We start from the raw sequence: 27,343 nt of genomic DNA on the forward strand, positions 1-27,343 counted from the left end.
CTCGATGCTCCTCTATTCCTTCATTTTGTCAACTCCAAAGCTTTTGGAAAGTTCCGAATTCGTCGATCGCGTTCCAATCTGCAAACCGGGACCTTGAATTCATGTTGTAGACCAGGCACAAAATTACGATAGTGCCTTTTTTTTTTTTGACAATGTTTACAGAATTTACACAGCGTGTGCAATGTCACCTTCTACTCCAGAAACAAATACACGAACCAAGTCCGGGAGTTTAGGTGCAAGAAGATAAATGCTCGAGAAAGCAAGTACTGTGAGGTGAACACAACGATGCGACTGTTAGGAGATACTTAGTCCAAGTAGAATATTAAAGGTCACCCACCGGGCAAAGTGTCTCGCCTTTGGTTCAAACATCAAATCAGAAGACACACCAGCAACACGTGGCAAGGTACTTTGTTGCTGGGTCTATAAGAAAGAAATGTGACTACTGACGCCATAGAAAACACCGCGGACCTAATACATTAAAAGTCAAAACTATATCCAGTGTGGTCTTGTGTGTATCAATGGCCCTCAAGACTTGGATCAACATATAGTTAGCTGTAGAGGTTCTCCAGCTCTTTTCCATCTGAATTCGTGCTGTAGCAGACAAAAAGCTCAGAGAAGCTTCCAGTTTGATAGCTGTCTTCTCCTGAATGGCCACTACAGACATTCTGTATTGTCTTGTTTGTAAGTTTTGTTCTATCCCCTTATATCCTTTGGTGAGACGTCCAAGACAGAAGCTTTAAACACAACAATAAGATTTCACAAAAGACTCTGTGCCATCTGGGGTAGGAGAAATGAAACAGCTAGACCCACCCAGCCACGGATTATGGACCCTGGTGGCCACAATGAAGTCTTGTAAGTCACGAATTCCCCTTGGTTCTCTCACCAATAAAGAGGGAGAGACGTAACAGTTTTACTTGTCCTCTCGCAAGGGTCGGATCTTCATCTCAGTGGATTTGAGTGAGTACTGCCAGCCTGTCCAAGAGGACCATTCAATGCCATCAGCATAGGAGGCATGGTGGCCACGCAGGTATTGCCCATTCAGGTTGGACGTGTGGCAGTTGCGGTACCACCAGGCGCCGTGGTAAAAGCTGGCACAGTTGTTCTCGGAGTGGTCATTGTCCACGTCCTTGGTGGTGAACTTCATGCCACTGTGCTTGCCAAGAGAATCGCCTAGCAAAAAAGAAGAGTATGAAACATTACAGGACTACAGACAATAAAATCTTATATATAATATAAAATACTTTGGGCTCACAGCGGGTTAGTCAATGAGTTACCAAACACCCTTCAACATCACTAAGAACAGAAGTTAAAGACGGTTTAGTTGGAGGATGTAGCCTTGGAGATGTATGTAGAATCTGGATTGGTGTCCGCAGCCAATTGATCTGTATGGTTAAGAAAATAACCCACCAACTCAATCTAACGTGATATGATGATCCCACGGCTTCAATATACAGGCAGTGAGCAGTCACAAGAGTGCACATAAACAAATACATTGTTTCCATGGCTGTTCATTTACTTTTTTTTGTCTCCATGAGGCTTTGAACCACCGCCTAAAATCCTAACAGACCAGGAACATCGGAACTAACCTGCAGTTCCGGTGTAGTCGGAGGCAGTAAGAGGATACCCATCTTCTTCTGGGTTCACTGAGAACAAACCCACCCCGAACGTGTTGTATTGAGCGTAGGCCGTGGCGTTATCAAAGTCTTCCAGGTCGATACGGAGCTGGTAATGGGTTTGCATGGTCAGGAAATGAATCCGCTGAAGGCCTGGAAGAGAAAAGAGGGAATTTTTGAGATGGCTCAACGCTGTGGTGAGGGTTCCATCAGTGTAGCTCTGCTCACGTCCATTTGTGACGCCCTACACAACTTGTTCATGCTGAGCCGATTCCCACCAGTGTTTGTCTAAAGTCTGTTTTGCGTATGAGCGACGGCATTCTTTTTTCACCATTTCAATAAGGACATCAGCAGAATGCAAACGAAGCCGTTCTTCGTGATCAGACTCTGCCCTCCACTCTGCCGATTTCAATTAAGATTCCATCACAGGGTCCAGGGCGATCGGCACACCGCTTAGTGAATCCCTCATCTTTAGGCTGCCAGAGAAATATCCCACACTACAGAAAACGAAGACATCAATGGTGCCCATGGAGTGATAACCAATTCAATTAAAAAACTACGGCGAAAATAGAAATTTGACTGCTAGAAAAAAAATATTTTCTTACTTACTACATAATTTCAACTTCCCCCACACCTTAGTAAAAAAGGCCCTATCATGTAAAAAGTCCAGTTTTTAAATATTTTAATTTACTTCCTATGTAGAAGAAACTAGTATTTTATTTGTAACGTCTCTAAAGTAACAGTTGCTCAGCTCATGACTCATGTATATGTTGTATCTTTCAAATTCTGAATGAATCCTAATATTAAATACATTTCTAAATGTATTAAACTCACAGACTGTAAATTCAGCTAAAAAATAAATATAAATAACAAAAGGTTTTTATGTAGAATGTCCGCAAATGACATTTCTGGGAGGTAAATAGAGCTATAGCTTACTGGGACACTTTTCTATATAAGAATTTTATTAAGCCATAACAACCCTTATAAATCTACATGCAGCATAAAAAAATCATTGATTATACGCTATTTTTTAAATTAAATACTGGGCCATTTTTTTAAAAATTTAATGATTCCACCACTTTATAGGCAAAGGAGCACAAAGTTTAAACTATATTTGTTTATAAAGAAATATATTCATAATACTAGAATAAGTTGGTGGGTATTTTCAGAACTTCATTAACTATGGTACATTTAACCCATTAAAGACTAACGATTTTTTATATATTTATATATATATATATTTATTTATAAAATATATATTTATATATAGATTACATTTAAGGACTAAAACACTTTTGCATATATAACTAGAATAAGTTGGTGGGTATTTTCATAACTTAATTAACCGTGGTACATTTAACCCATTAAAAACTAACGAAAATATATATTTTATATATATGTATATAAAATATATATTTATATATTTAAGGACTAAAACACTTTTGCATATTGAACTATATAATTATATATTGTTCTTTTGAAAGGCAAGTAGGTTTTTTTTTTAAAAAACACACGCATATATTGATAAACCTCTAAAAACTATGCCTAGCCAGTGCAGATGAAAAAAAAAAAACCTTAGGACTGAAAAGGGGACAGAAAACTCAATCAAGGGTTTGTCTCCTAAAAATGGGGACATTTGGCCGCCCTACTTGAGATGCCACCTTAACCCGATAAGTCATTCTATTCTTCTCATGGTTTCTAGACTTCCATCCAATGGGTATGGCCGCGTTGGCCTTGAAGAAGACAGCCCAAGTTGGTTTTGTTGCGCCCATGGTTACAGAGTAACGTCTTTGGAATAGTCTTTGGTCACTCACCCAACCAATGTTCTCCTGTCAGCTTCCCGAAGCCGTCCCTGTACTGTTCCCAACCACGGAAGAAGTTCACCGAGCCATCTTCTCTCCTCTGAAACACCTGAAATGGGGAAAATACTTCCTACGTTGTCCAAACACAGACCGATAAAGGAATTATCTCTTGAACGCGATCCTCTGCAGGCTGCAGGATTAAGAAGCTATAACGTTAACAGCTTAGTATAGCTTCAGAACACTAACGCTTCCCCTATGGAGAGTAAATTAATTTCGGGTTTTAATGCCTTGTAATTGGCCGCGATATAACTCGCGCATGCTACTGTCACAATAGGAAGCGTTAACGCAGAATCTCATCTACATCTGCGCTTCGTTTGTTGAATTACTGTCAAGCTGTTAACCCTCGTCGGTGCACATCGCAGATGATGCCCGGGACTAGCACACCGCACACTTATCGGGCTATAATTATGTAAGGAAAATCATTTTTTTTGCAACTTGGTACATAATCTGTGACAGCATAATAATTAGATAACAAGTATTTTGGAACAAGTGTCATGTTGTTTTTTTGGCTGAAATCTACTTAAACACATATGCGCCTGTTCTATATCACAATTTTTGCTACATATGTTGCAGAAACACTTTCACAGGGGGCATCTACCCCCATAAACCTCCGTACAAGCACCACGTTAGAGTGTGTGTTAGTGTGAGAGCGAGTATGTGTGTGCGTGTTAGCCTGTGTGTTAGTGTGAGAGCGAGTATGCGTGTGCATGTTAGAGTGTGTGTTAGTGTGAGAGCAAGTATGTGTGTGCGTGTTAGCCTGTGTGTTAGTGTGAGAGCGAGTATGCGTGTGCGTGTTAGCGTGTGTGTTAGTGTGAGAGCGAGTATGCATGTGCGTGTTAGCGTGTGTTAGTGTGAGAGCGAGTATGCGTGTGCGTGTTAGCGTGTGTGTTTGTGTGAATGCGAGTATGTGTGTGTGTGTTAGAGTGTGTGTTAGTGTGAGAGCGAGTATGTGTGTGCATGTTAGCGTGTGTGAAAGCAAGTATGTGTGTGTGTGTTAGAGTGTGTGTTAGTGTGAGAGCGAGTATGCGTGTGCGTGTTTGCGTGTGATCGTTACAGGGCAGCAGTAGGCACTCGGTTTGGATTGCCCGAGTGGCTTATTTCACCCCAGTTGGGTGGAAAGGGTTCTGGGGTGGAATCACTGGTGTCCTAGCGGGCAGCACTAGGCATTTGCTATACGCCAGAACTGTATTTCTCTGATTCTCCCCATGCCGTGGTCAATGAACGATTACCGGGAGCCTCTTAAGATAACGAATGAAGAAGAGGGGGGACGGAGCGAGTTTTTTTTTGTCTGTCTAATAAACATCATCGCGAAACGCGAAGGATTCCTAACCTTCCAAACCGCGTCACGCCGGCAGAGTTATCCTTAAAAGACGCGATGGGAATTATGTACCAAAGATTTCCCGAAGCCAAGCCGACCCCGCATTCATCAAAGAAAATAATCTGGCCGCGTGTCAGCTTCAGACGCTCGTTTGATTTATCAAGCGCTGCTCTGCCTCGGCTGGGCGCAGGGGGACGTTTCATACGGGCTCTGCGACGTGCGGCAGGTGAAGGGGTTAAAAGGTTTACCGGGTTTAAGCGTGTTTTACATGGATGTTTATATCCCCGAAGACAGAGGCCGGCGTGGGGATATTCAATCATACAGGTGTCCGCCGTGCAGGGAAAGCCGGGATTAATCTGCCCCGACCTTGCGCGGCACAAGTAGGGCGCGTCGGCGGGTTGCGCAACAGAGAGACAAATCCAGAGGTGACACCGGGCAGGGGAACGACGGAGAGACGGGTGGGAGGGAGAGAGAGACCCAGAGAGGGAGGGGAGATGATTAGACACAAGTTAAGATGGGGAGCCTGTAATGGATCAAGGGAGTAATTCGGTGGCCAATTATCCTCTCTAGGTCTCCTCAAGCTGGGAATGAAGTATAAGGGCCAAGGATGGACAGCTGCATTTGTTAGCCTGGCTACTAAAAAAAACCCCCATCAAAAGAAGGATTAGACAGGGGAACGCGGCAGTGGGTAGTTAAGACAAGGGCAGAGGTACAGGAGGAGGACGTGACACGCCTTTGAGAATTGAATAACGTTACTCTTGATGAAACGTGAAAGCAAATTAGTGGAAAAGGAGGGCCACGAGGTCAGACTTGTCTTTTTTATGGCCATCATTAAATATGAATCCCCCCTTCGGCTAGATGAACCCAACGCGGAGTCCAAAAAATGAAATATTTACGCCGTTTCCTTACACTCAGTTGGCGAGTTCCTCAAACGGAAAACATTTCTAAACTGCCGCCAGGTACGGGAGGGATATTATTAACCCCCTGGTGACCGCAGACAGGTATTTTAAAGGAAGAAGACATATTATTCCCGGAGATTCCCTTCGTTGGCGTCATTCCCGCGCACCCAATTACCTGCCTGATTTGCATATTAAAATTATTATAATATCAAGTTAACAAATGATTTGTTTAGCAGGTTGAAGAAATAAGCATACTCTTCACTAATCTATATGATAAATCACATTAATCCGTGCGCATTTTTCCAAAGACCTCATTTTTTTGTGTTGTTGAGAAAGCAGCGGTCGGTTTAGAAGTTGCAGGCTGCTTTCTCCTAGCGATCTGCACGTCTGCTTGAACCGATCCTACAGTATTTCATCTCATTTTCACCAAGAGCTTTTAGGCTCAGCTGATTGGCCGAGACATGTTCTGATGTCATCTAGTCGAATAGTTGTCATAAAAATCTAAATTCAAATGAAATGATAATAATTGAATGGTGCTGTAAGGTATTCTATCGGAGAGACTCTGAGCCCCCAAATCCTTATACAACTCTATATCTTTTGTTACGGTGACCCAATAAGAGATACCATTCCATCCTCTTGAAAGACAAAAAAAAATCAAAATTCAAATGAAATGATAATAATTTAATGGGTAAATTATCCTAAAATGTTAAATGCGATGGTTTTCTAATATTCTGGATTTCTTTTGCCTGAAAACCTGTGTGTTTATTAATAAATGTTTAGAACCACAAACATTGCCATAGTTACGGTGCCTTTCTGGCAAGGGTTCTGTTATTTTGTGCTGAGAGGCTGAAGCCGGGCTCTCCGGGGTTCCTGTTCTGGACCGGCCGTCTCCGACTCTGCGACCGGATCACATCACGGAGCCGGGGAGGACAGACAGCGTTACAAAGTGACATTATTTCCCTGTGTAAGTGCATGGAAGAACCTTTCGCAGAGACGGGTGGGAGCGGATACTGGGGGGGGGGTGAGATAGATGGAGGACCATGTGCTTGGGAGCAGATTTCGTTTCTGGCGCACAATGCTAACAATATTTTTGGATAATCAAAGCTCAGTCGTGGCGTTGCCAATTGCATGCAACTGAGCGCCGTTCTGCACTCCAGGTTTTGGTGCTGGGGGGTAAAAATGTTCAGCAAAGGGGATTGAGATTCAAATTAATGAGAATGATTTGCAGGGATGAAAAGAGCAGCAGGGTTCAGCCCAGGAGGGGCTGGCACCTTCTGGCCTTTTGCCCCCCCCAGTAACTCACATACACAATGGCCCATATATTCATACACACTATCACATGTACACAAACTTACACACTCACACTAATACATACATACACATTCACACTTACACATACCCACTAACACACATTTACACACTTATACACATACACACGCTTACACACACTAACACACATTTACACACTCATGGTAATACATACGCCCTCAACACATTCACACTCATACATTTACACACAGACATTCATGCTTACTTACTCACACAACACATTCATGCTAACACACCCTTACACATTCATGCTCATACACACACATAAAAAATCATGCCTGGCATCAAACACATGGCAGATTGGGTCCTGCAGTGGATATGCCCGGCTGCACAGTACCTGAGCGTAAAAGCATATCATGGGGACTGAAATTGAGGTTCATTCACTTACTGTCCACCCGCCACCATCTGTTGTCATATCACAGAAGACTTGAAAGCCAGATGGATAGTGTATGGGAAACACAGAGTATACTCCATCCTCTTGTTGTCCACTCATGTAAATATCATAGCAGTCCCGTGGTCTGGAACCTTGAGGAACATAAGACAAGTTCTTGATTGGCCAGCCTGAAGATTGTGGAACGTTAGCAAAAGAAAGACAGTTTCTCACCATTGGCACAGCCACGAGGTCGGGAACTTCTGGCTGGTGCCCGTTGGAGGTCTGCCTTGAGACGGGGTCGGGATGATCCCACCTCTCTCTGTACCGTCTCCAGGACATCGCTGACTGAGCTGACCAGCTGTGCCACGTGGCTCTGACTTTCTGAGAGGAGCTAGGGGAACCAAGATGGGTTAAAAATGAGAATGCACAGAACTTTTTATAAATCCTGAAATTTCACATTGAGTTTTAGTCAACCCAGAAGTCTAATTTTGGATTCCTGGCTGAAAGTATAATACCTGTATTAGTCTCCCTTGCTCACTTTGCAGAGCTCCCAACTCTGCTCCAAGTCCACTCTGCCCTTTCTTAAGGGTTTCCCAATCTGCTCGCTGTCGGGCCACTTGTGATGCCATCTGTGCAACTTGATCTGCTAATCCTGACAACAAAGCCCTTTCCTTCCCTCCAGCCACCTTCTGCGCCGACTCGTGATCCGCCAAGGCAGAAAGCAGAGAAGACTGGAGACCTTCCAGCCTGGGGAAAGGATCTGGGCAATTGGGGTCAATGAATATACTGATGTGAGAGCTATCAGCCCTCTCTATGGTCACCAAAGCATTGGGGTCTTCCATGTTGGTGGTAATGACCGGAGGTGGTTCCGTAGATGGAGCGTGGTAGTGATTCATGAACAGAACGGCTCCAGTGACGGTGACGGCCAACAAGACAGCTACGGACAGCAACACAGTGCAGAGGATGTAACCGCAACTTGTTCTCTGCAAAAGAACAGACATCATATTATCATTTTGCATAATTAGTACAGAGCGAGTATAATATATATATATATTTTAACAAAACCTGCAATTGACTCAAGGTCTTTTCCATAGCAACTCTTGTTGTTAAAAAAAAAAAAAAAAAAAATTAAACTATACACATCACATCTGGACTTTTGCCCCAGATGCCTCCAGGCTTTTAATATAATGCATCGGTAGAAGCGTACGAACAGGCTTGGGACCCAAGTTCACTACTAAGCCCCTTGTGATCTGCTGGGAGAAGCGGAACTCAGCTTGTTTAAGAGTTTCAAAGAACGTTGGCCGAGTTGTATCTACTCTGTTAAGCACCAGCTCACCTGAACAGCCTTAACGTTTGGCTACCTACCTTATCGGTTAAAAGGAAGGTCCTACACGTCAGAGCTATTAGTGCCATTGAGTTAAACTCCACTTTCGAGGGTTGCCGATCCACTGGAGATTCAGGGTAATTATATTATAAGTCATTATAAGTGATAAACATAACCTAATTGTTTTGTTCCCTGTTAATTAAGTTAAACCCAAAGACGGAGCCCTAATGTCTTGGTTAAGGCTATCAGGATGAAGCAGCTGAGGAACATCATTGCCTGTCCCTGCACGTAATGCTTGCGGTGAAACAGCCCAGTAAGAAGCGTGTTTGTCTGCCGCCGCACATTAGTCCTTAGCAGGGAAACACTGAAAGTAAAAATTATCCCAGCCTTTTAAAGCCCAGCAGCCCACAGGGCATGCAATTACATGCTGTGTACGGCCGTAGAACACAAGACCATGCCACATTTGCCAATGCTAGTCTCCATCGCAGCGCTGGGTTTCATGAACATTAAATACTTGCTGTTGCAGAACATAGCGTGGGCAACATCGATGCTGTAGGTCTGAGTGACGCTGATTCTGTATATTTACAAAAATACACCACTGGGTTCGCATACCTAGGAACCCTCTGGATGTCTTCAGGCCAGGAGCTTATGGGTAGGACAAGTTCTATGTTTTCCAAAGCATTTTCTAAGTCTAGAGGCGGAGGGTAACTCCACCATCTACCAACCCAATTCCACGGGCTATGTTCCCACCAAGTTAACAATGACTCTGTAAGGTTCTAATCTATTGTCCACTTCTTGGCTCCATAAGAACGTTGGACATCTCATGGCAAGGACCAAAACTAGGAACTTTTCAGAATAACTGTGTATTTGCTCTCAATTCTCTCCAAAGCCTTTCGGTCCTGTCTCGTGCCCTTTGTAAGCATTAGAGAATCACATCCCGTGTTAATGATTACCTCTCAAAGATGATCCCTACTACATTCGAGAATACTAAGAACTGGCATTCCTGACACATTGTTACATTGACTGGACTACATGACAAAATACAGCTCTGCCCAAAGAGACGCGATCGCGACTAAGGTAGCATCTTCTCATGTCCAAAGTAATTAGCGCCAGGCAAAAAAAGACAAACCAGAGTTAGAGTTTGGACAACGTGCGAAAAACACGACCCAAGAGACTGCAGTTTCTCACTTATTTCACTTTGAAATTTAAACGTCAAACTAGATGATTCTGTTCAGCACAACAATCTCTCCAGATAACGCAATCCTTGGATTTCATCGGAGTCTCGCTAGGGACCAGACGTAACGACAGATATCACCCTTGGGTGATCTTTTCGTTACACCAACTAGCAAATAATTTATTACAAAATCTTCCTGAAATTCACATTTACTGAGGCTGACACAAAAGATGGTATTTAACACAAAAAAAATCATATTTTCCCCTCTGCCTTTTGACTTTTTTTTAAATACCTGGAAGTATCTTTGTTACCAGATAGCAAGTCGGAGTCTGACGTTATAGGGAATATGTGGTTGTCATCCAAAGAGAGAGGGGGTGTCTCTCCGACACAGCAGGGCTGTCGCGGATAGAGAGGTAGGCTGTCTCTTAGTCAGAGCAGAGCTGAGACAGAAGAGGAAGGGGGTATCTTCACTCACCGTGAAAAGGTGACAGAGTGATACTTTGTTACTGCTCAGCTGTCAGAGAATTAAGTACTGTCTCTTTAAACCAAGCTGTCGAGGAAGACCAGGTTACTCATGGAGATGGGTGGATGTCTTTCTCACTGAGGGGCCGTCACGCAGCGTAGCGTATGTGTTCCCGTAAGACATGTCTCATTATTAAATCTCTTTTCGGCGCCAACTGCTGTGCACTCACTTTAGCTGTCACACTGTGATAGCTTCGTGTGTCGTTCCTTCGCAGGGGGTCTCTACTAGAAGGCAAAGTGCCTTCCCATCCGATTCCTTTCACTCCTGATGTTACATGACATGAACACATCATTAGACAGCTCTTCATATTCACATCAACCATCCTCCTTCTAGCGTTCCACAAGGTAAACGAGAGAATTCTGCAGCGTACACGTACCTCTTTTCCTACCCTGTCCGTCTCTTACTCTACCCGCTTTATGAGTCGCAGAACCAACATGGACCTTGACCGAACACGTGCGCCTTACCTGTTCCTTCTCCTTGCGTCTGTCTCGGCCCGACCACGGCTACTGATTTCTGTGCAAAGGTACAGGGGTTCCAATACAAGCTCCGAGCCAACCTTGATACTTTGGGAGCTGTTTAGGAACACAATCTGTTACTATGTGTTTGCGCACAACAGTCATTCTGCATCAGCTGTTTGGTCAGCCCCAAAATGCCGTTAAGTGAGTTTAGGAAATGAGCGATTAAGCCGATTATCGCGCCCCGGACTTTTATTACCGAACTGTAACAAGCTGTTATTTCTTAAATGCAAGAGGAACCAGAAGGGGAAAACTTTGTATGTGCCTAATCTAGAATTCCATGGGAGATTTGCCAACCAGTGGTGTATTCGAGCCTACGATGGCAGGACGAGGTTGGCGGTAGCCCCTCTACTGCATGACACCCTAGTGGGCTATAAGGCTTCCTGCCACGTCACTAGCCAATGGGCTGGTTAAGAGGGAGATCACTGATCTCCCCAACCAGCCTATTAACACTATGGAGGCTGTCATCCATAGATTCCTTCCACGTAGCACTTCCTTCAAAAGTGAAGTGCCGGGATATGACGTCATATATGAAGTTCAGTTTTAGAACTGAAAACATGAATATTTGACAAGCAGAAGGGAAAAAAAGTAGATAAAATATATAAATAATAAGAATAGTAAGAGTGAAATAATTTCTTCTTAATTATTTACCAGAGATCAATTCTACTTCAGTGATGTCACAAACCAGTTCATTGAACCTGTGATGTCAGACGGCCAGTATGTATATAGAGCCGTGTTGAAAAGAGAAATCATTTCCATTGAAAAGTGTTTTAGCCTTACCCTTTTTTTAAAGGCCCACAGACACATTAGACTTTTGCCTCGTTGGAAATGGGAACGGATTCTTGGCCAAGCAGGGTTGTACCCGGTTACAATGTTACATATTTAGCAAGGTAGCAAGTTCTGCATTCCCGAGCTTTACAGCCCTTACTGTGAAGAGCGTTCTTCTTGGTTTAAGATGGAATCACAGCTCCTCTAACAGGTATAAGTGGCTTCTCCTTATCTGCCCTGTCTGTAGGGCAAAAAACGGCAAGGAACTCATTAAACAAGGTTTGCGACTTGGATCCTTTTAGGTAAAGGTTTGTAGGGCTAACATCTGAAGGACATTGTAGCCTTTCCATGAGCTCTGCCCCTGACCTTGTCGTGAGCAGAATTAATGACACCCTCGTTATAACACAGCTAGTCTGGAACCGAAGCGGCACAGAACGGCGAGCGCCGGGGAACACCGCAATGACCTGGTCGTATTTTTTAATATCTGTTTGAAAACCATCCCTGGGAAGAAGGCAGCATGATAAAGTGGGAAAGAAATGGAGACTGACTAATAAGTGCAAATCTAGCACAACGTGTGCCAACACTGCATAAACGTATATAACATTTTCGGAGGCAGCTTGATTTCTTTTTTTAGGAGCCGGGGAACAGCACATACTTCCCGATCTGTATAAAATATCTAAGAAAGGTTACGCACCAGCAGTTACACTTTAGGAGCTGTCGCTACCACCATCCAGGGGTAAATCCGGTCATTTATCGAATCACAGGATAATTGTTGATTATGTAAAACAAAACTCAACTTTATCTTAACGTATATGAGGCTTGTAATCATTTGGGCAGTGAGAAAACCTCGTAGAACTACTTCTTCTATAATAATAGTGGCTGTTTTTAGGGCAATATGGCTAAATCTGTTTGATGTTCCTACTGGAAGTTCTAAATGTATCATCACTTTACCCCCCTGGGTCTGATTTGCATTAGATAAATATGGTCTATTGGACTATGTTAATGAAACTGAAGTTAGACCACATCTAATCCAGTCACTTTCCGATGAAATCTAGCATTATGTTTCTAATTAGGTATGTGGTAATGGGGGCTCAGCAGGATACCCCCAAGAGTCACCGTATGTCTGTAAGGAGCTCCAATGCCCAAATATTCCTTTCCTCTCTTTCCTCCACTTTACCCTCATTTCCTTTTTTCCTCTTTTCTTTTCCTTTCCTCTTTTTCCATTACTCTGCCTCCCTTTCCTCTGCATTCTGTTACTCTTTTTCCTCTACTCTCCTTTCTGTTCCTTTATTTCCCCGTTCTCTTTCTCCTCTGCTCACTCCTCCTTTCCTCTTCTTTCTTTTTTCTCAACTCTACTCTCCATTTCTTATTTCTTTTCCTCTTGTTCTTCTACTCTCCTTCCTTTCCCTTCTTTTTTTCTGTCTTCCGGTCCCCCTTCACTATCCCTCTCTTTTTTCCCTTCTCTTTTATCTTCCCTTATAACAGGTAGCTCCAAGTTATGATCAGGACTTTACATATCTTTTCTAACCTCACTGGCTGCCTACTGGGGCCACTGGTTCATTGTGCGTGGTTAATAGGCTGATATACATTACTCTTCCGTTTAACCGGACTAGAGCTTTGGGCACAGAGTTGCCAACCTGTCCCTAACGGAACTCAAAGCTTTGGCAACCTATTTAATTAGTCGGCTAATGCTCCAGCTTTCAAGACTATGGAGGGCCCCTCATCATGTATGAAGATACAGAAGATTGAGTGTTTTCTGCCTTGTGGTCGCACAAATATTAAAACTCAGAAGCTATTTAAAACCTCCAGCACACTCCACGTATTTTTTCTCCCCGTACCTCGATGCTGCTTTAATGCATTTACTGTAAAGCGCTGCAATTTAATTACTATAATGAAAAGATTGGGATTTAGTGTACTCAAATAATTTATTTTCACCACCAGGAAGTAATCCTATCTAGTTCCAATAAAACAAGACTAGACAGCTCAGTTGTTCCTTGCAAACTAAAGATGAGATAAACAACCCAGTTCCCATGACTCCAAGTCAGCCCCGCAGTGGATGTGGACTACAACTTCCACAATCCCTGGCATCTGAGTAGTTGGATGCAGCCTATGTCCATTTCCTAACCGCTATGGACATTTACCTTCTTACTTACTTCCCCAAGTACATGACTCCTATCATTATATAATGAACCGGACACAGATGGTGTTATAGTATGACTCCTCTCATTATATAGTGTTCCAGACACAGATGGTAGTACACAATGACTCCTATTATTATATAGCGAGTCATACAAAGATGGCAGTACATAATGATTCTTGTCATTATATAGTAAGCCAGACACAGATGGTGGTACAGTTTAACTCCCATCACTTATGCTCTCTCACACTCACATCATTGATTCTTACTCACATTCTCTCACGCTCTCTCACTCTTACTTCATCTCTCACACGCTCTTATTATTTCTCTCAATGTCTCCTCAACCTCTGCGCCGACCACTTCCACGTCCCTGTATCCTTTCTTCTGTCTTCTTTCTTTATCCATTTCTTCCTGGTATCAGCTCCATTGACCAGGTCTTCAGGAGTCATTCTGCATAAGGTCGGAGGCTCCACACAACATTTGGACTGCCTCGCTTGTGGGAAAGGAGACAGGGATGTGGAAGTGATCAACAGAGAAGGTAGAGAGACCCATTCTGGGACACTACATTGTCCTGGAATGAAGGTACCTGGGACACTGCCTCAAAACATGGGACAGTCCTGGGTGATCTGGGACGCATGGCCTATGCCTAAAGGGGCTGTTTATTTAAACTAAACTATCGCAAGCTCAAGGGTTTATTCACCTGGCTAGTATGTTATGCAAATAAACCTGGATCTGTCATTTTAATCCATCCTCTTATAGGCAAATAAGTCAAAATATTACACGATTAAATAAATATTTCTGACAAGAGTTTGGGTATTCGGAACATTGTTTCTCATACTATACTTTGTTCCAAGAGTGTTAAATCCCATTAAGTAAATCGAGCAGCACCTATAAAGTAACGTTCAAAGAAGATGTTACCAAAATTCCAGGCTCACGGAGGACTTGAAAAACGCATAAGCCTTTTTACGAAAAGGTTTGCCGATTCTCCGAGATAGAAAGGGTTACATGACTTAAACGATATCACGCTACATGTTAATAATCGTCTATTAGCTGGGGGGAAAAAATCTTATCTGAAAAGAAGCCGAGCATGAGGTGCCTACAACGCATCCAGCAACCAGACAGCAGGATTATTAATGTCCTGCTCTGGAAAACCGCTGATATATTGTTGCTGTTTTTGTGAGTGACAGCAAGAGGCATAATATAGCAAATTATCATGGGCCGATACACAAGGAAATGATCCTATTTTACAGGGAATGCAGCCGTACTTACAGGGAGAAGGATTGACCTTGTGCAAATGACGCAGAATCCTGATCACTTAAGATCGTTGACTTACACGATGCGACGCTACGGACAGAGTTGGTCTTGCTTGATACAAAGTGTCGCTTTCAATATTTTGTCAAATTTTGACTATTTTTTCCATATATGCTCATTCATAAAATAATCAGCTCGAGAAGCAAGTTAATCCGTCATCTGGTTGGTTTGGCAGCTGCATAAATAATTCGCAAAAGCGACAAATGTTTTAGACCAATGTCGGAGAAGACCTCTCCTCCACAATCAAACCACAAAGAAGAGGGATAAAAGACATAAAACCCAGAAAGATACATATAGAGCATATCCGTACAATATCTATGACCAGAGAGAGAAAGCTCATCAAAATATATCCATGTATTCCTTGATTCTGTATATCATAAAATATATGAGAACTAATGGCACATATACATGAAATGTGAAAATAAGGCCCTCAAATAATAAATTAATTTTCCCTAATTCTAACTGAATTAAATTTATTAAAAAAAATAAAACCTAATGGACGCTTTAAATGCCAACGAAAAATATTTAAAAGTCCTCTGCGTAGACATTTTAATACTTTTAATATTTTATGTTGGCGTTGAAGACTTCTGTTTAATTTGCTTTATTGATTTTTTTATTTTTTTTTAGAAATTATATATATATATATATATATATATATTTTTATTTTTTTTTGAAATAATTATTTTATATCTTTCCACCAGGAAGTCCTTGGCAGGTATTAAATATATATATATATATATATATATATATATATATATATATATATAAAATATATATATATTAAATATATATATATATATATATATTTAATAAATTAATTGATTAATGATTACATTTTATAATGGTTTAGATTTTATATTTAAATTATTATTGGAAAAATAACATGCATCGGACTCAAGATTACCGTTTTTGGCTGTTTTAAGAAACAATGGCATAAATATAAAATATTGTTGTTGACCTGTCAGATTAAAGCATTGTTTGGATGAAGTGATTTGACCATGTTAGCTAAATCGATCCCGAAATAAATAATAATTTCACAATTTCACGTCTTGTATGTTGAGATGCATCTTGATCTTAGCTAGTCCTGCAAACACTCTCGCCTCTCCTTGATGAAATATTTATAGTGAGACAATATTATTCAGTGCAACCTTATTCAAAATAATACACGGAATGCAGAATTGGCAGAAAGAAGAGATATTGTCTTCTAAAAAAGTGATCCGCACCCCCCACTAAAATATATCTTTGGAGCCGTGATGCGGATTATGGCACCCAATACTTAAAGGGACACTCCAGCCCTCAAGTGCCTTGATACATATAATTTCATAGGCTTTTATCTCCTTGGAAATGGATCATCAGCATCCCGCCATATGCATTTAACTCTTTCCCACCCAGCTCCTTGGCTCGTAGGAGGTTCGCTCGGCTAAGCACATCATCCGCTTGCCAGTGGGCACGCAAGCCAGATGCAGCAATGAGATTTCCAGGGGTCTAACAAAATGCCCAAGCATGTGCAGAAAGCCAGACAGCTGTGTTGCGTTGGAGCTGCAGCTTCTCTTAAAGCTTAGTGCAATTGCTCGTCATCGTCCGGCTTTTCTCCTAAGAATGGTCCTAGGTAGTCTTGAAAGTTTGCAATCTATTCTTCAGTTTATCTCTCCTATATCTGGAAGAGAGTTGAGTCTTTAGCGTCCCTGTAATGCAGCAAAATGTATACCGGAACTTGTATGACGGTGGAATGTTTAGTTATTTTATCCGTTGCTCATTTGACTTTTAAACAAATAACCCACATCTGTGTCATGATGACTGCAGAAGACGCAGAGACTTTCTCCGGAACACGGCTCTGGATGGGTCAAGTGGCTCTTAACTGCGTTTAAAGCGCAGGATTCTAAATGGAATCCCTTTAAGAGTTCTAGCTCGCGTCTTGCGTTGAGTGGGTTAAGCCTACACCTCACTGCTCCCTGCCATCGCCACGCTGCCACTCCTTGCGGCTATTAAACTGCACATGCTGAGCAAAGCTGTTATTAAGGCAGACTGGACGATCAGAGAAGCAACAGGAAAAGCATCAAGTGCCCAAGTGAAGAAATAATGAAAGCCGAGGTTTGACAAGGAGGCTGTCAGCGTAAGCGGGAAGGATGGAGGTGAGACAGCAGACGGTGCGCTCTGCACAGATAATGTGTCCTTAGGGCTTCAAGATGACGCTCACCTTCAGTTTGCTCAAGGCCCCCTGACTCTCCAAAGCGTCGGCTTTCCCCACCTGTCCCTCCTTAGCCTTGGTCTTCTAACCCAACAACCCCAGCCTCTAAAATCTGAATCTACCACTGAAGACACACCGCTGGGGGTGAATTTAGGGGGTACCTAGAGTAGGTCTGACTCAGTAAAGCCCCCCCTATCTCAAAGAGAGAGTCTTCCTTGTACATCCTCCTCTGTGCTAAACATTGGGATATGACCTCATGGCAAGAGATTGAATGGAGAATGTGCTGGCTAAACACAGACCTCCATATTGTAAATGGGCCTTTTAGAAGAGAGACCTCTGATCTACCAACTGGCCCACCAGGCTACCGTTCACTATGAAGAACACTTGCCCAACAGGGTGGCTGCAATTATGGCAGCCCCTATGAATTACGGAGGTCACTCTGTTGGGCAATAGTCCACCATGGATGCCGAGCGCGGCCTTGTTTTATCCTGTAGCACCATGGAGAGTCTGCTTTGCCCATGAAGATCCCTGCACTGCCTCCACTACCTCTCAGATGAACTGGTATCAGAGCGGTGTCAGACAAATGAATAAGTTATCTTGCAGCCCTTATTTATTTGTAATAAAATAATGCCATTTGAATATAATCTTGATAATGCACAAAATCGACGTATTCTAAGCATTCTGGGATCCTTATTAAGCTTTCAGACAATCCAGATATCGTGCTATGGAGCAGCCCACTGAATTATTCGCTCCGAGCCCCCCAAACCCTCGAGCCGCCTCTGTTCTTATAAATAGATTATATCGCTGGATTAGCAACCTCTCCTCTGGAGCATCTGAAAAACATCAAATTAACGGCTTTGGACTCCTCTTCTAATAAACGTGACGACGAGCATACAATGGGGAAGACGTACGGCAAGAGAGCACCGAAACCGAGGAAAATTCATAAAGATGCTGAGAAAACCCTAGAACCGATACCCACAGTAACTTTATTCTTCCCCCTGAAAGTTTAGTTACATAAAAACAACAAATACATTTATAAGAAGCATCTTTGGCAACAATGTATCGATGCTTTTAGTCACATGACAATTAAGTGTTCCCAGCAAAAACAATGAAGCAAAATTGATCAAGATTAGGGAATAATTTCTGAGGGAACGATGTTACTTATGGGGGGTTTAGTTATGGGGCTTAGGGTGCCATTTGCCACAGGGGTCCTACGAGTTACCCCCCGTAGTTTTAACTATGAGGTGAAAAGACCTCATAGGAGGACAGGAAGACCACCAGAGATCGCAGAACATCCATGTTTCTCAATCTTCTTGTGTGAAACCAAATGCCGGCTGAGGATCACCAACAGCGAGAAGACAAGGATTGGGGAAGCCCTGTCCTCCAATCCAGCCAACCAGCCCATCAATGCCAGTTTAATTAGTTGTAGGTTTGTCATATAATAAAATGCTCTGGTGCACGGAAACACCCGTGATGAGGGTAATATTGACCATATCTGTCTGCCATTGGTCTACGAGTAACGTTGTGGCAAAAAAGGGGCATTCCACCCCCCAGCCCTCATCAACCCAACGGCTTCCATGGCACAGCAATGGACGTACCGTATGTCCCCGTGGTCACCCCATGTCTTCTACGCCGAGACCCCCCGCGGGGTTCATGTCTACAAAAATGATGCTGATGGATTAGAAAAGAGCTCGACATGAAAACACATTTATAAACGTGGCAAGTTTGTAACTTGAAGGCCGCGCATGCACACAAAAAAAAAAAAGCTTCCGTGCTGAATTTATACACCATGGGAGCCAAGTGTTAGACGGCCTCTGTAAAAACTCAGATTAAGTACCTTAGGACACGGGAACTTCATATATATGCAAATCCGATAACACACTAATCTGACTTAATTAATTTTATAGAGAGAACGAGGAGGCCCCCATACTCCAAACTCTCGCCTCGCCAAGCAAAAAAGGCACAGATCACCGGGAGCTGTCGTCAAGGGAACAGCGGCAAACGCCACATGTGCATTCCGGGAGGTTGCGACCCTCATTAAAGTCAACAGTGATAGCATTTAATACGGATGCTCGGCTGTTACTGAACTATAACCCCTATAATCCTTAGCCGTCTGGTAGTTATCTACCCCCGTCTATTATTGAAATTCTTTAATAGGCCCAAATCCTTGCGTCCCTCTTCTCTCCACCCCCCCCCGATGTCCTTCTTTTTCTAGGTGCTCAGAATGTTCGAACGGCGTCTTATCACCGTGGCAACCAGAAGAATTTCCCAAACCAGCAGCAGCAGCAGCATTCCACCCGTTGCTATGGCGATAAGACCCATTTTAAAACTTTGCACCAGCCGAGAGTGCATTATATTCAAAGGTCAAACGCCGATATTTTTTTTACACGCCACTGACATATTAATATACTATTCAAGAATCCATTATCCCGGGCGCAGACGATAAGAGTATATTAAACGACAGGAGTAATAATATTACGTCTTTCGTTCACAATGATTTTATAGCAAAAAAAAAAGGAAAAAATTCTGATTTATTGCTTTCCTTCCAATCGAATAAATATATTTGAGGAAATTAATGCGGGAGAAATAAAAAAACTCTGTTTCTAATACCAAAAAGCACAGAATCTTGTTAGACGTCTCATTGGCTTTCTCTGTGTGTAGGGGAGGGAGGGGGAATAAAGGGAATATTTTATATTTACATATTGGGTACGGTTTTAATATATTTAACCCTTCGGGACGTCTGCTCCGGGGTGTAAAGTTAGGATTGCGGTACGGGGGCTGCTTTGGTTGCATTTTTTGGATGCATTATCAATGAGGATTTCATCGAGGGAAATCTTGCAGGGATACGGACGTTCCAAAGTCATCGAGTCCTAAACGCCGCAAGGTAAGTCATGCATTTCTTGTTATTTAATATTATGTTATATAAAAAAAAAAAAGGCTCAATACCCTCCCTTAGTCCCAAAACACAGCTTTTCTGTGTGGAAAAAAATATTATTTATTGTTCTTTTTTTTATTAAGCGCTAACATATTCTGTAGTGCTTTAGAAGTTGAGGGTCCTGCCACACTCGTGACCTTGCAATCTAGAACAAAATTGGCCGGGCTGCCCCTGAAAATTGAAAGCAAGGAGCCCACCCTTGCGGGATGCATGGTCCCGTGACATTAGTGGGCGGTCCTGCTGCATCAGTGGGCAGTCCTGTGGCATCACTGGGTGGTCCCAAGGCATCAGTGGGTGGTCCCATGGGGTCAGTGGGTGGTCCCATGGGGTCAGTGGGTGGTCCTGCTGACGTTATGGGCGGTCCCCATTACATTGTGGGGAACACGCCATTTTTTGGTGGGGAAGTGGGTGGGGAGTGGGTTGTGCCGCAACGCCCCTCACACACCCGATGTTTCACCGCAGTGACCCGGACACCCTGAGAAGAGGCGATTTCCCTCCAGACCCGGAGCGTTCCCGGGTTTTACAACATGGCGTTGAAATAAAACACACAGAGAACGCGGGGCTCATCCTCGGCAGTAACCAAACGCCAACCGGTGGGTTGGTCCCTCTTCATAGTGCTAGCGCCAATGAACCACAGGTCTAGGTTGCCCCCACCACAGACGGGTTCACCTGACCCCCCAAACTCCATCTCTCTAAAGGCAGGAGCCCAACACTAACACCTGCTCGTAACCAACGGTGGTCCTTGAATGAAAAGTAAGTACCCCCAGGCCAACAACCCCTTTCATACCCTTCCAATTATACCGAGCACATGTTTTAATTATGTAGGCCAGGCCTGTGGATGAAAGAATTTCTCGGCTATAGCCGTTTGGCTAGTCCTACGCCTATATTTCCGGGTCGCCCAAGTCGCTTCTTGAGTCTTAGAGCTCTCAAGAAACATTTCATTGCATCCATGCACACTATGGGGCTGATTAATAAAGCCACTGCAAGGGCACGATCACCAAAATGCCTATATTTTCATCACATTATTATACATTTTCCATTAAAAATCAGCCGTTTCCAGCTACAATAGTCATTTACAACATTAACCCCGTCTGTGCTGGATTTCTGATCCATCTCGTGTTGTTTTAATGGCCAAAATGGATTTTTATTCCATTTTTGCACCCGAACATGCACCCGAAACTATGTTCCCCCCCCCCAAAATGTCATTGCCCTTTAATGCGCAAAAGCCACATAAACCCTTTTTGAAATAAATTCTAAGAGGTTTAGTAAAGAGGCTTTGAAATGCGGTCGGTCGAACTCGGTTGACGGTTCATGCACCTTCAACCAGAGCATCTAAATTGTATGTTATTCGCACAAATAATATGATTTATATATTTTTTTTTAAAAGAACCGATATTAAATGGTTATCTCTGCTAAAACTCCGGTTTCTTAACTCAAAGCCAGCTTTTATTAACAGTCAAGACCTGGAATCCAGATTTGATTGACCATAAAAAGCTTCACAGAGACAAAGTGACTCGCAAAACAACTTAATATGCAGTAAGCCTTCTGTATGTAAGAGCGGTACCCCAGGATGCAAAGAATTTGGGGTACACGCATGTCAATTAAGCTACAGCATCCACCTCTACCACCTCTGCTGGGAGACTGTTTCATATATCAACCACCATCTCAGGAGAGAAAAAATTCCGTACGTTACCTTTATGCCTCTGACTAGTTTTCGATTCTGGAATGTTCTCATTGATAGTTATATTTTTAACACTTGGTAACTGAATTGATTTCAATGCTCCCATTGTTGTTGTTTTTTTTTTTTTAACTTATATCCAAAATTTTTAAGAATTATTGCAAAATATCCAATAAATATTTTATGTAATTTTATTGCCATTGCAACCAATTTTGGTGTAAAGTTTTAAATGTGGCGAAGTTACCTTGACAACCAATGGAATGTTCGATTACTCCATTCACCACTTTACACCAAGGTTTTAACATAATGTGTTCCTGGTTACCAGGGAAATAAATAATAATTATAATAATAATAATAATAATATATTAATAACAACAACAACAATAAAAGTACTACTACTACTAATAATAATAATATCACAAAAATAACAAATCAATAACAATTTTGAAAGAAATGTTGTAATAAAAAAAATGAAAAGGAATGAAATACGTTGTATCAACAAAGTGTTAATTCATGCACTTCTGTTTTGACTGAGATGTCATCCTGTTAACTCTTTCACTCCTAGCAAGCACTGTCGGTTCCTAATTGCCAAAGAGAATTAAGGTGTCTGTCTCCGTGAAAGGTTTAAAAACACAATGGAGGTTACTGCGTTATTATTCCGATGTTCGGTGCTCTTAAAAGTGACAGGCTAATCAAGCTGCCTACCTCCGAAACGCACGGCTTCTGCTGAAAACTCCAGCTGACTCCCAAAGAGACAGCTCGCAATGTGCTTCAGTCTGGTAATGGACTCCCCCTGCCTGCTTCTGCAACACATCTGCTAAGTGTCCCTCTTTAGTCTGCCATACCTACCAACAGTCCTGGATTTTTAGGTACTGCTCCACTGTTCCGCTTTTTCCGGGGCAGTAGGGATCACGGGCAAGATGGGAGACCCAGGAAGGGGGGAAAAAACAATTGAGGTCAGACTAGCGTCGAGGTTCAATGAAACCAGGTGATCTCTTGCCCCCCCACACCCAATTTGCCCCAATTCGAACGACAGGCCGTCGTCCCAATTCAAACGACAACCTAACTCGACGTGTCCCTTTTTCCTCCCCTGATGCCCCTCTTTTCTAGTATCTAAGAATGTATCTAAGAATTGCTTAGTATGAGGGTGTCGCAGGGTATCTACAGACCAAAATAATGTATATAGAATCAGCAGGAAATGGGTTAATACATTAAACTGTGTAAGTAAAACCCATTCTTCTTCTTCTAAATGCCCCACTCAGTTACACAAAGCGCTACCAAAAGCACATTAAAAGTCTTGGTAAAGCTCCACCCCCAACCACACCCCTAGCCACACCCCCTAAACCAAAAGTGCCCCTCTCTGGCCATTTGAGCTGTTAGGGTGACTGCTGCCGAGCGATCTGCCAGCACACAGCTCCTCCGACGGTTTTTAGAACTACCTTGAATCCTACGGTAGGTTTTGTCTATTATTTCTCGATGGGCCGAATGGGGCCGATCTGCCGGCAGGTTCTCTGTTTCTATTCCTCTTTATGTCAAATAACACATTAAAAAAGACCATTTAATATAAAGCTTTTATCAAATGATGTGGGCCGACATTCTTAAACAAGTTACAATGTATTGCCTAGGCTGGCCAACAGCCGCTGCTGGATGGCTACTCCCATCACGCTAAGCTTGAGCACCACGCTTACCGAAGGAGTTTTAGTTTTTTATTCATTGCAAGGTTTCGTTGCAAGGGGATTAGAGGCAGATTTATGGAGGAAATATATAACAATACTGAGTATGACTTGTTTAGATGGTGATTATATGTTTATTAGACCTGCCAACACTCATCACGCCCCCCCGTCACAGATTAAGGTGAGCCGTGTAAACTTGGCAGGTTATTTATACATCCGATATTTGCCAAAAGACAACCTCGGCCAACACTCTTAGTGCAAGTGGCATCTGCGCCTGTTTATCACAGACACCCGAAGGTCAGAAGCCCGTTGTCATCAAATGTCCAATTCTCGCCCCATTCTGTGAACAGCGTGTGGTTACCCTGCAAAGCTAACCATCTAATCCGCCAACAGACTATAAAACACACAATATTAGAAATACAGCGTGCGTCTTTCCTATTACTCAGATTTATTGATTTATTTTTTTTTCCTCCAGAAATGAGAAGGGGATGGAAGAAAATACAGAAAAAAAAAAGGTAAAATAATTCAATACTGAAATAAAGAGGAATTATTATAGCGGTCGAGGGGTAAAATCTAAATTAGCATTTACTTTCCAGACTCCCTAAACAAGTGCACTGGGGAGTACTCAAGACGTGGCATTATCTTACTTAATAACGGTACAGCTTGAGCATTAAGCTCCTAATAAATAGTATATTAAAAAGGTGTAATTAAGTAACTAATGACGGCAACAATAATTCCTCCAATTCTTTGTATATTAAAAACCTACAAAACCTATAAACAGCCTAGTTTTTGTTTTTTTTACAACGCCTGATGCATCTTTGGACAATGTGGCCAATTGAGAACAAATCCCATTAGCCGCAGTTAATCGGCTTGGAGTTAAAGATGATAGGAATCGTGGTTGCCAAGTGCTGAATAGGTACAGATTAGACACTTCAGTTCTCACCAGTACGCAAGGCAGAGAGACTCCTCTGATATTTATAACGGCTCGAGGGGTACCTAGGGGATCAGGCTTTACCAAGACTCTTTATGTAGCTTTGTTGCCTGTTGGTATATATTTCTATGAATAACTTAAATATTTGGAAAATACACAATTGAATTTTTTTTTTTAATTATTAATATTTTTTTTAACAAAAAATTTAATTTAGGAATATTTATGTTGTTTCTATACAGGCTGTATTGGAATATAGGAAGTATGGTAGATAAAAAGTCCTGCTTCCCTGAGTCCCCGAGTCAGTTTCTTCCTTCTTAAGCCAGTGGTGCTGTATTTGGCCACACCCACTTTCCTGGGGCTAGTCCCACCCCTATGCACAGTTATCCCCACCCCATTCATGGCCAGCCCCACCCATAACAAACCCTTTAAGAGGAAGAGGTCTACGAATGAATGTAGTTCTCCAATGGTATACCTCCGGCGTAATAAATCTCATTTAAATTAAATCTCTTTTTTCCTTTTATCTTAAAAAAAAATTAGTATCTAAAGGTGGCCTGAATGCCTTATTCTTTTGCCTTTTAGGTATAAAAACTGATTGGCGGACTTTATCAAGCCAGGGCTAGGACATCCCAGTGGCAAAAGCCATGTATTATACTCGAAGATCAAAAGTGATTCCAGACATAGTCGCTTCTAATTGCTATAATCACCGAGCTATGTGATAATTTATAACTTTAAAAGTAGCAAGGGACAAAAGAACTGTTTTTTTGAATTAAATAATACCTTCAATCAATTTAACAGCCATGCAATCCAATCCATTTAAAAAGAGGATTTAAAGTAATTTGGTGTAAAAAGACTTTTAAACTTCTCGTTTGCTGTTCTCGTTAAGATCATGGATATTGACGATGGTTTTCCCACTGGAGTTAAGCAGACGGCTCAAATGATTCCCAAGCTGTGCGGTTAGCGCAAAGCACGAGTGATAATACTGCGTTTCTTCCCGAAATCCCAAATTGCTCAACTGAAGATTTTGATTTTGGAGAGATAATAAAAGGAGGAAAACAGATCACAAGAGTGCAAGATCCGCTCCTCCCAAACCGGTCCAGATGAACGGGACTACGCGTTTCGCTTTATTTCACCTTGTTTTCTAATAACGATACTCATCCTTCACCTTCAAAATTAACATATTTGGTAAAAAAAAACATAGGGTCTTAAAAAACCTTCCTCTTATTGGAAGTCTCTGTAATTGAGAGATGTAGGGGATTGTGAGCGTACATCATGAGGGTCTCCCTCTACCCAGTCACCTCTTTTTGCTTTCCATTGGAGGTTTACCCATAACACCACGGGAGAGCGTTAGAAGCCACACACGCTAACAACACGTGTATACGTCATACACACTGCTTAAAAGTATACAGGACTATAAGTAAACACAGTGGGGTCTGCGACCCACATGGAGCTTCTCTCTCTCCAGGCAACCGTGGCAAGCCGTGGTCTGCATGCCACCTGATGATGGGTGTTGGGATGTGACGCCATATCACCAACAGCGGGTGGTGCGCAGACCTCTACGAGAAAGCATTTATGGAGACCTCCAGAGCTGGACCTCCAGAGACCTCAGACCTCCAGAGCTGGACCATGGTGGTTGTTTAGAGGGACCAAGGGACGACTGTTGAGTTCTCCTTACCCTCTTAATATGGTTTTCTTTTCTGGCCCTCCTGTAAAACTCCTAGCAATTTCAAAACATTACTTTTTTTACGAACCTGAGCTGGTTTTGTAAACTTGTATAAATGTTAATCGAGAGAATATTAACCAATGACCATAGCTGGCACCTCTAGGCTACAGCTGATAGTTCTTCATCATTAACCTACAACATCCTAGTGACGGAGTCTCAACTCAATCCTTGAGAAAATGAAGCGTGCCAAATTCTGGGGATTTCTTAAACAAACAGACAATCAGACAATTAATGCCGTGAACCACGTGGCAGCGTGACAAGCGTTACTCACGAGCCTAACGTGGCTTTATCCGGCATTTGGGAACCCATGTATAGTTTGTCACCTTTTTTTCTGGAAAACAAATGGCATCTGGTTATATCACTGAAGACTTGAGCGGTTGTGACCTTTCACAAGACATGTCGGTGGAGCTGTCCAGTTCTGATTACCATATCATGTTAGCAATGCGCATTCTATTAAGAAGAATCCAGCAAGAGTTGAGGGACATCATCCCTTCGTCTTTCCTCGAAACCCATCTTGCTTCATATCTTACAGCACATGCAACTGAGCGAGTGACCTAAGTCCTCTAAACAGTGAATCGCAATCAGTTGAGGCGGTAACTCGTTTAAGAAAATTTGCCCTGGGGCTATCGTTCATCTCCTTACCTGGGACTTCTCCTGCACCGTCTCTTCCATCTGGGGGCTTCCTCCAATGTTCTTCCAGCGATCACTGCCCATGTTCTGCTGACACAGAAGACACCTTTACCATGCTGCCTCGCTGTCTATACCATTCAATAATCCAGGAGTATCAATCACTGCGTCTACCGTAAACTGGTCTAATATCACTCTGAGCATGAACCCTATACATGAAATATTCCATGGCCACTAAATACTAAAGTGTAATCCTAATATATTAATGTATATACAGACACACATATATATATATATACTGTATAAATACATATAACACATAGTAAATGGAATATTTGCTGAAGTTCCAATGTATAAGTAACATTCTCTTTAGATAAACGACTCGTCATTGTCAGCTACTATATTCATGCACAATAATGTCTTGTCATACAGTGACTCTGGACGC

At 42.4% G+C, this 27,343-nt stretch overlaps 1 protein-coding gene across 1 annotated transcript; it reads right to left on the minus strand.

The window, feature by feature from the left end:
- Positions 1-910: 910 nt before the first annotated feature.
- Positions 911-26,985, minus strand: LOC149281769 (fibrinogen C domain-containing protein 1). The gene is made up of 7 exons (XM_089499014.1): positions 26,914-26,985; positions 7,910-8,377; positions 7,626-7,785; positions 7,410-7,546; positions 3,428-3,524; positions 1,587-1,766; positions 911-1,170 (listed from the first exon to the last, which is right to left on the minus strand). The coding sequence occupies exons 1-7, from the start codon at positions 26,983-26,985 to the stop codon at positions 911-913; spliced, it is 1,374 nt and encodes a 457-aa protein (XP_089355140.1).
- Between the last annotated feature and the right edge of the window lie 358 nt (positions 26,986-27,343).

This window comes from Sceloporus occidentalis, unplaced genomic scaffold, assembly GCF_023333645.1.
Source record: "Sceloporus occidentalis isolate IW3139 unplaced genomic scaffold, rSceOcc1.0.p SCAF_127, whole genome shotgun sequence".
In the NCBI taxonomy this organism is placed as follows: domain Eukaryota; kingdom Metazoa; phylum Chordata; class Lepidosauria; order Squamata; family Phrynosomatidae; genus Sceloporus; species Sceloporus occidentalis.

What these genes read in the sequence shown, in the direction of transcription:
- LOC149281769 (XM_089499014.1), bottom strand. Translation starts at nt 26,985, where the DNA reads ATGGGCAGTGATCGCTGGAAGAACATTGGAGGAAGCCCCCAGATGGAA. An exon ending in AGCAAGGGAGACTAATACAG is followed by an intron (nt 7,786 to 7,909) that starts GTATTATACTTT and finishes TGGTTCCCCTAG; the next exon opens with CTCCTCTCAGAAAGTCAGAG. An exon ending in ACCTCGTGGCTGTGCCAATG is followed by an intron (nt 7,547 to 7,625) that starts GTGAGAAACTGT and finishes ATGTTCCTCAAG; the next exon opens with GTTCCAGACCACGGGACTGC.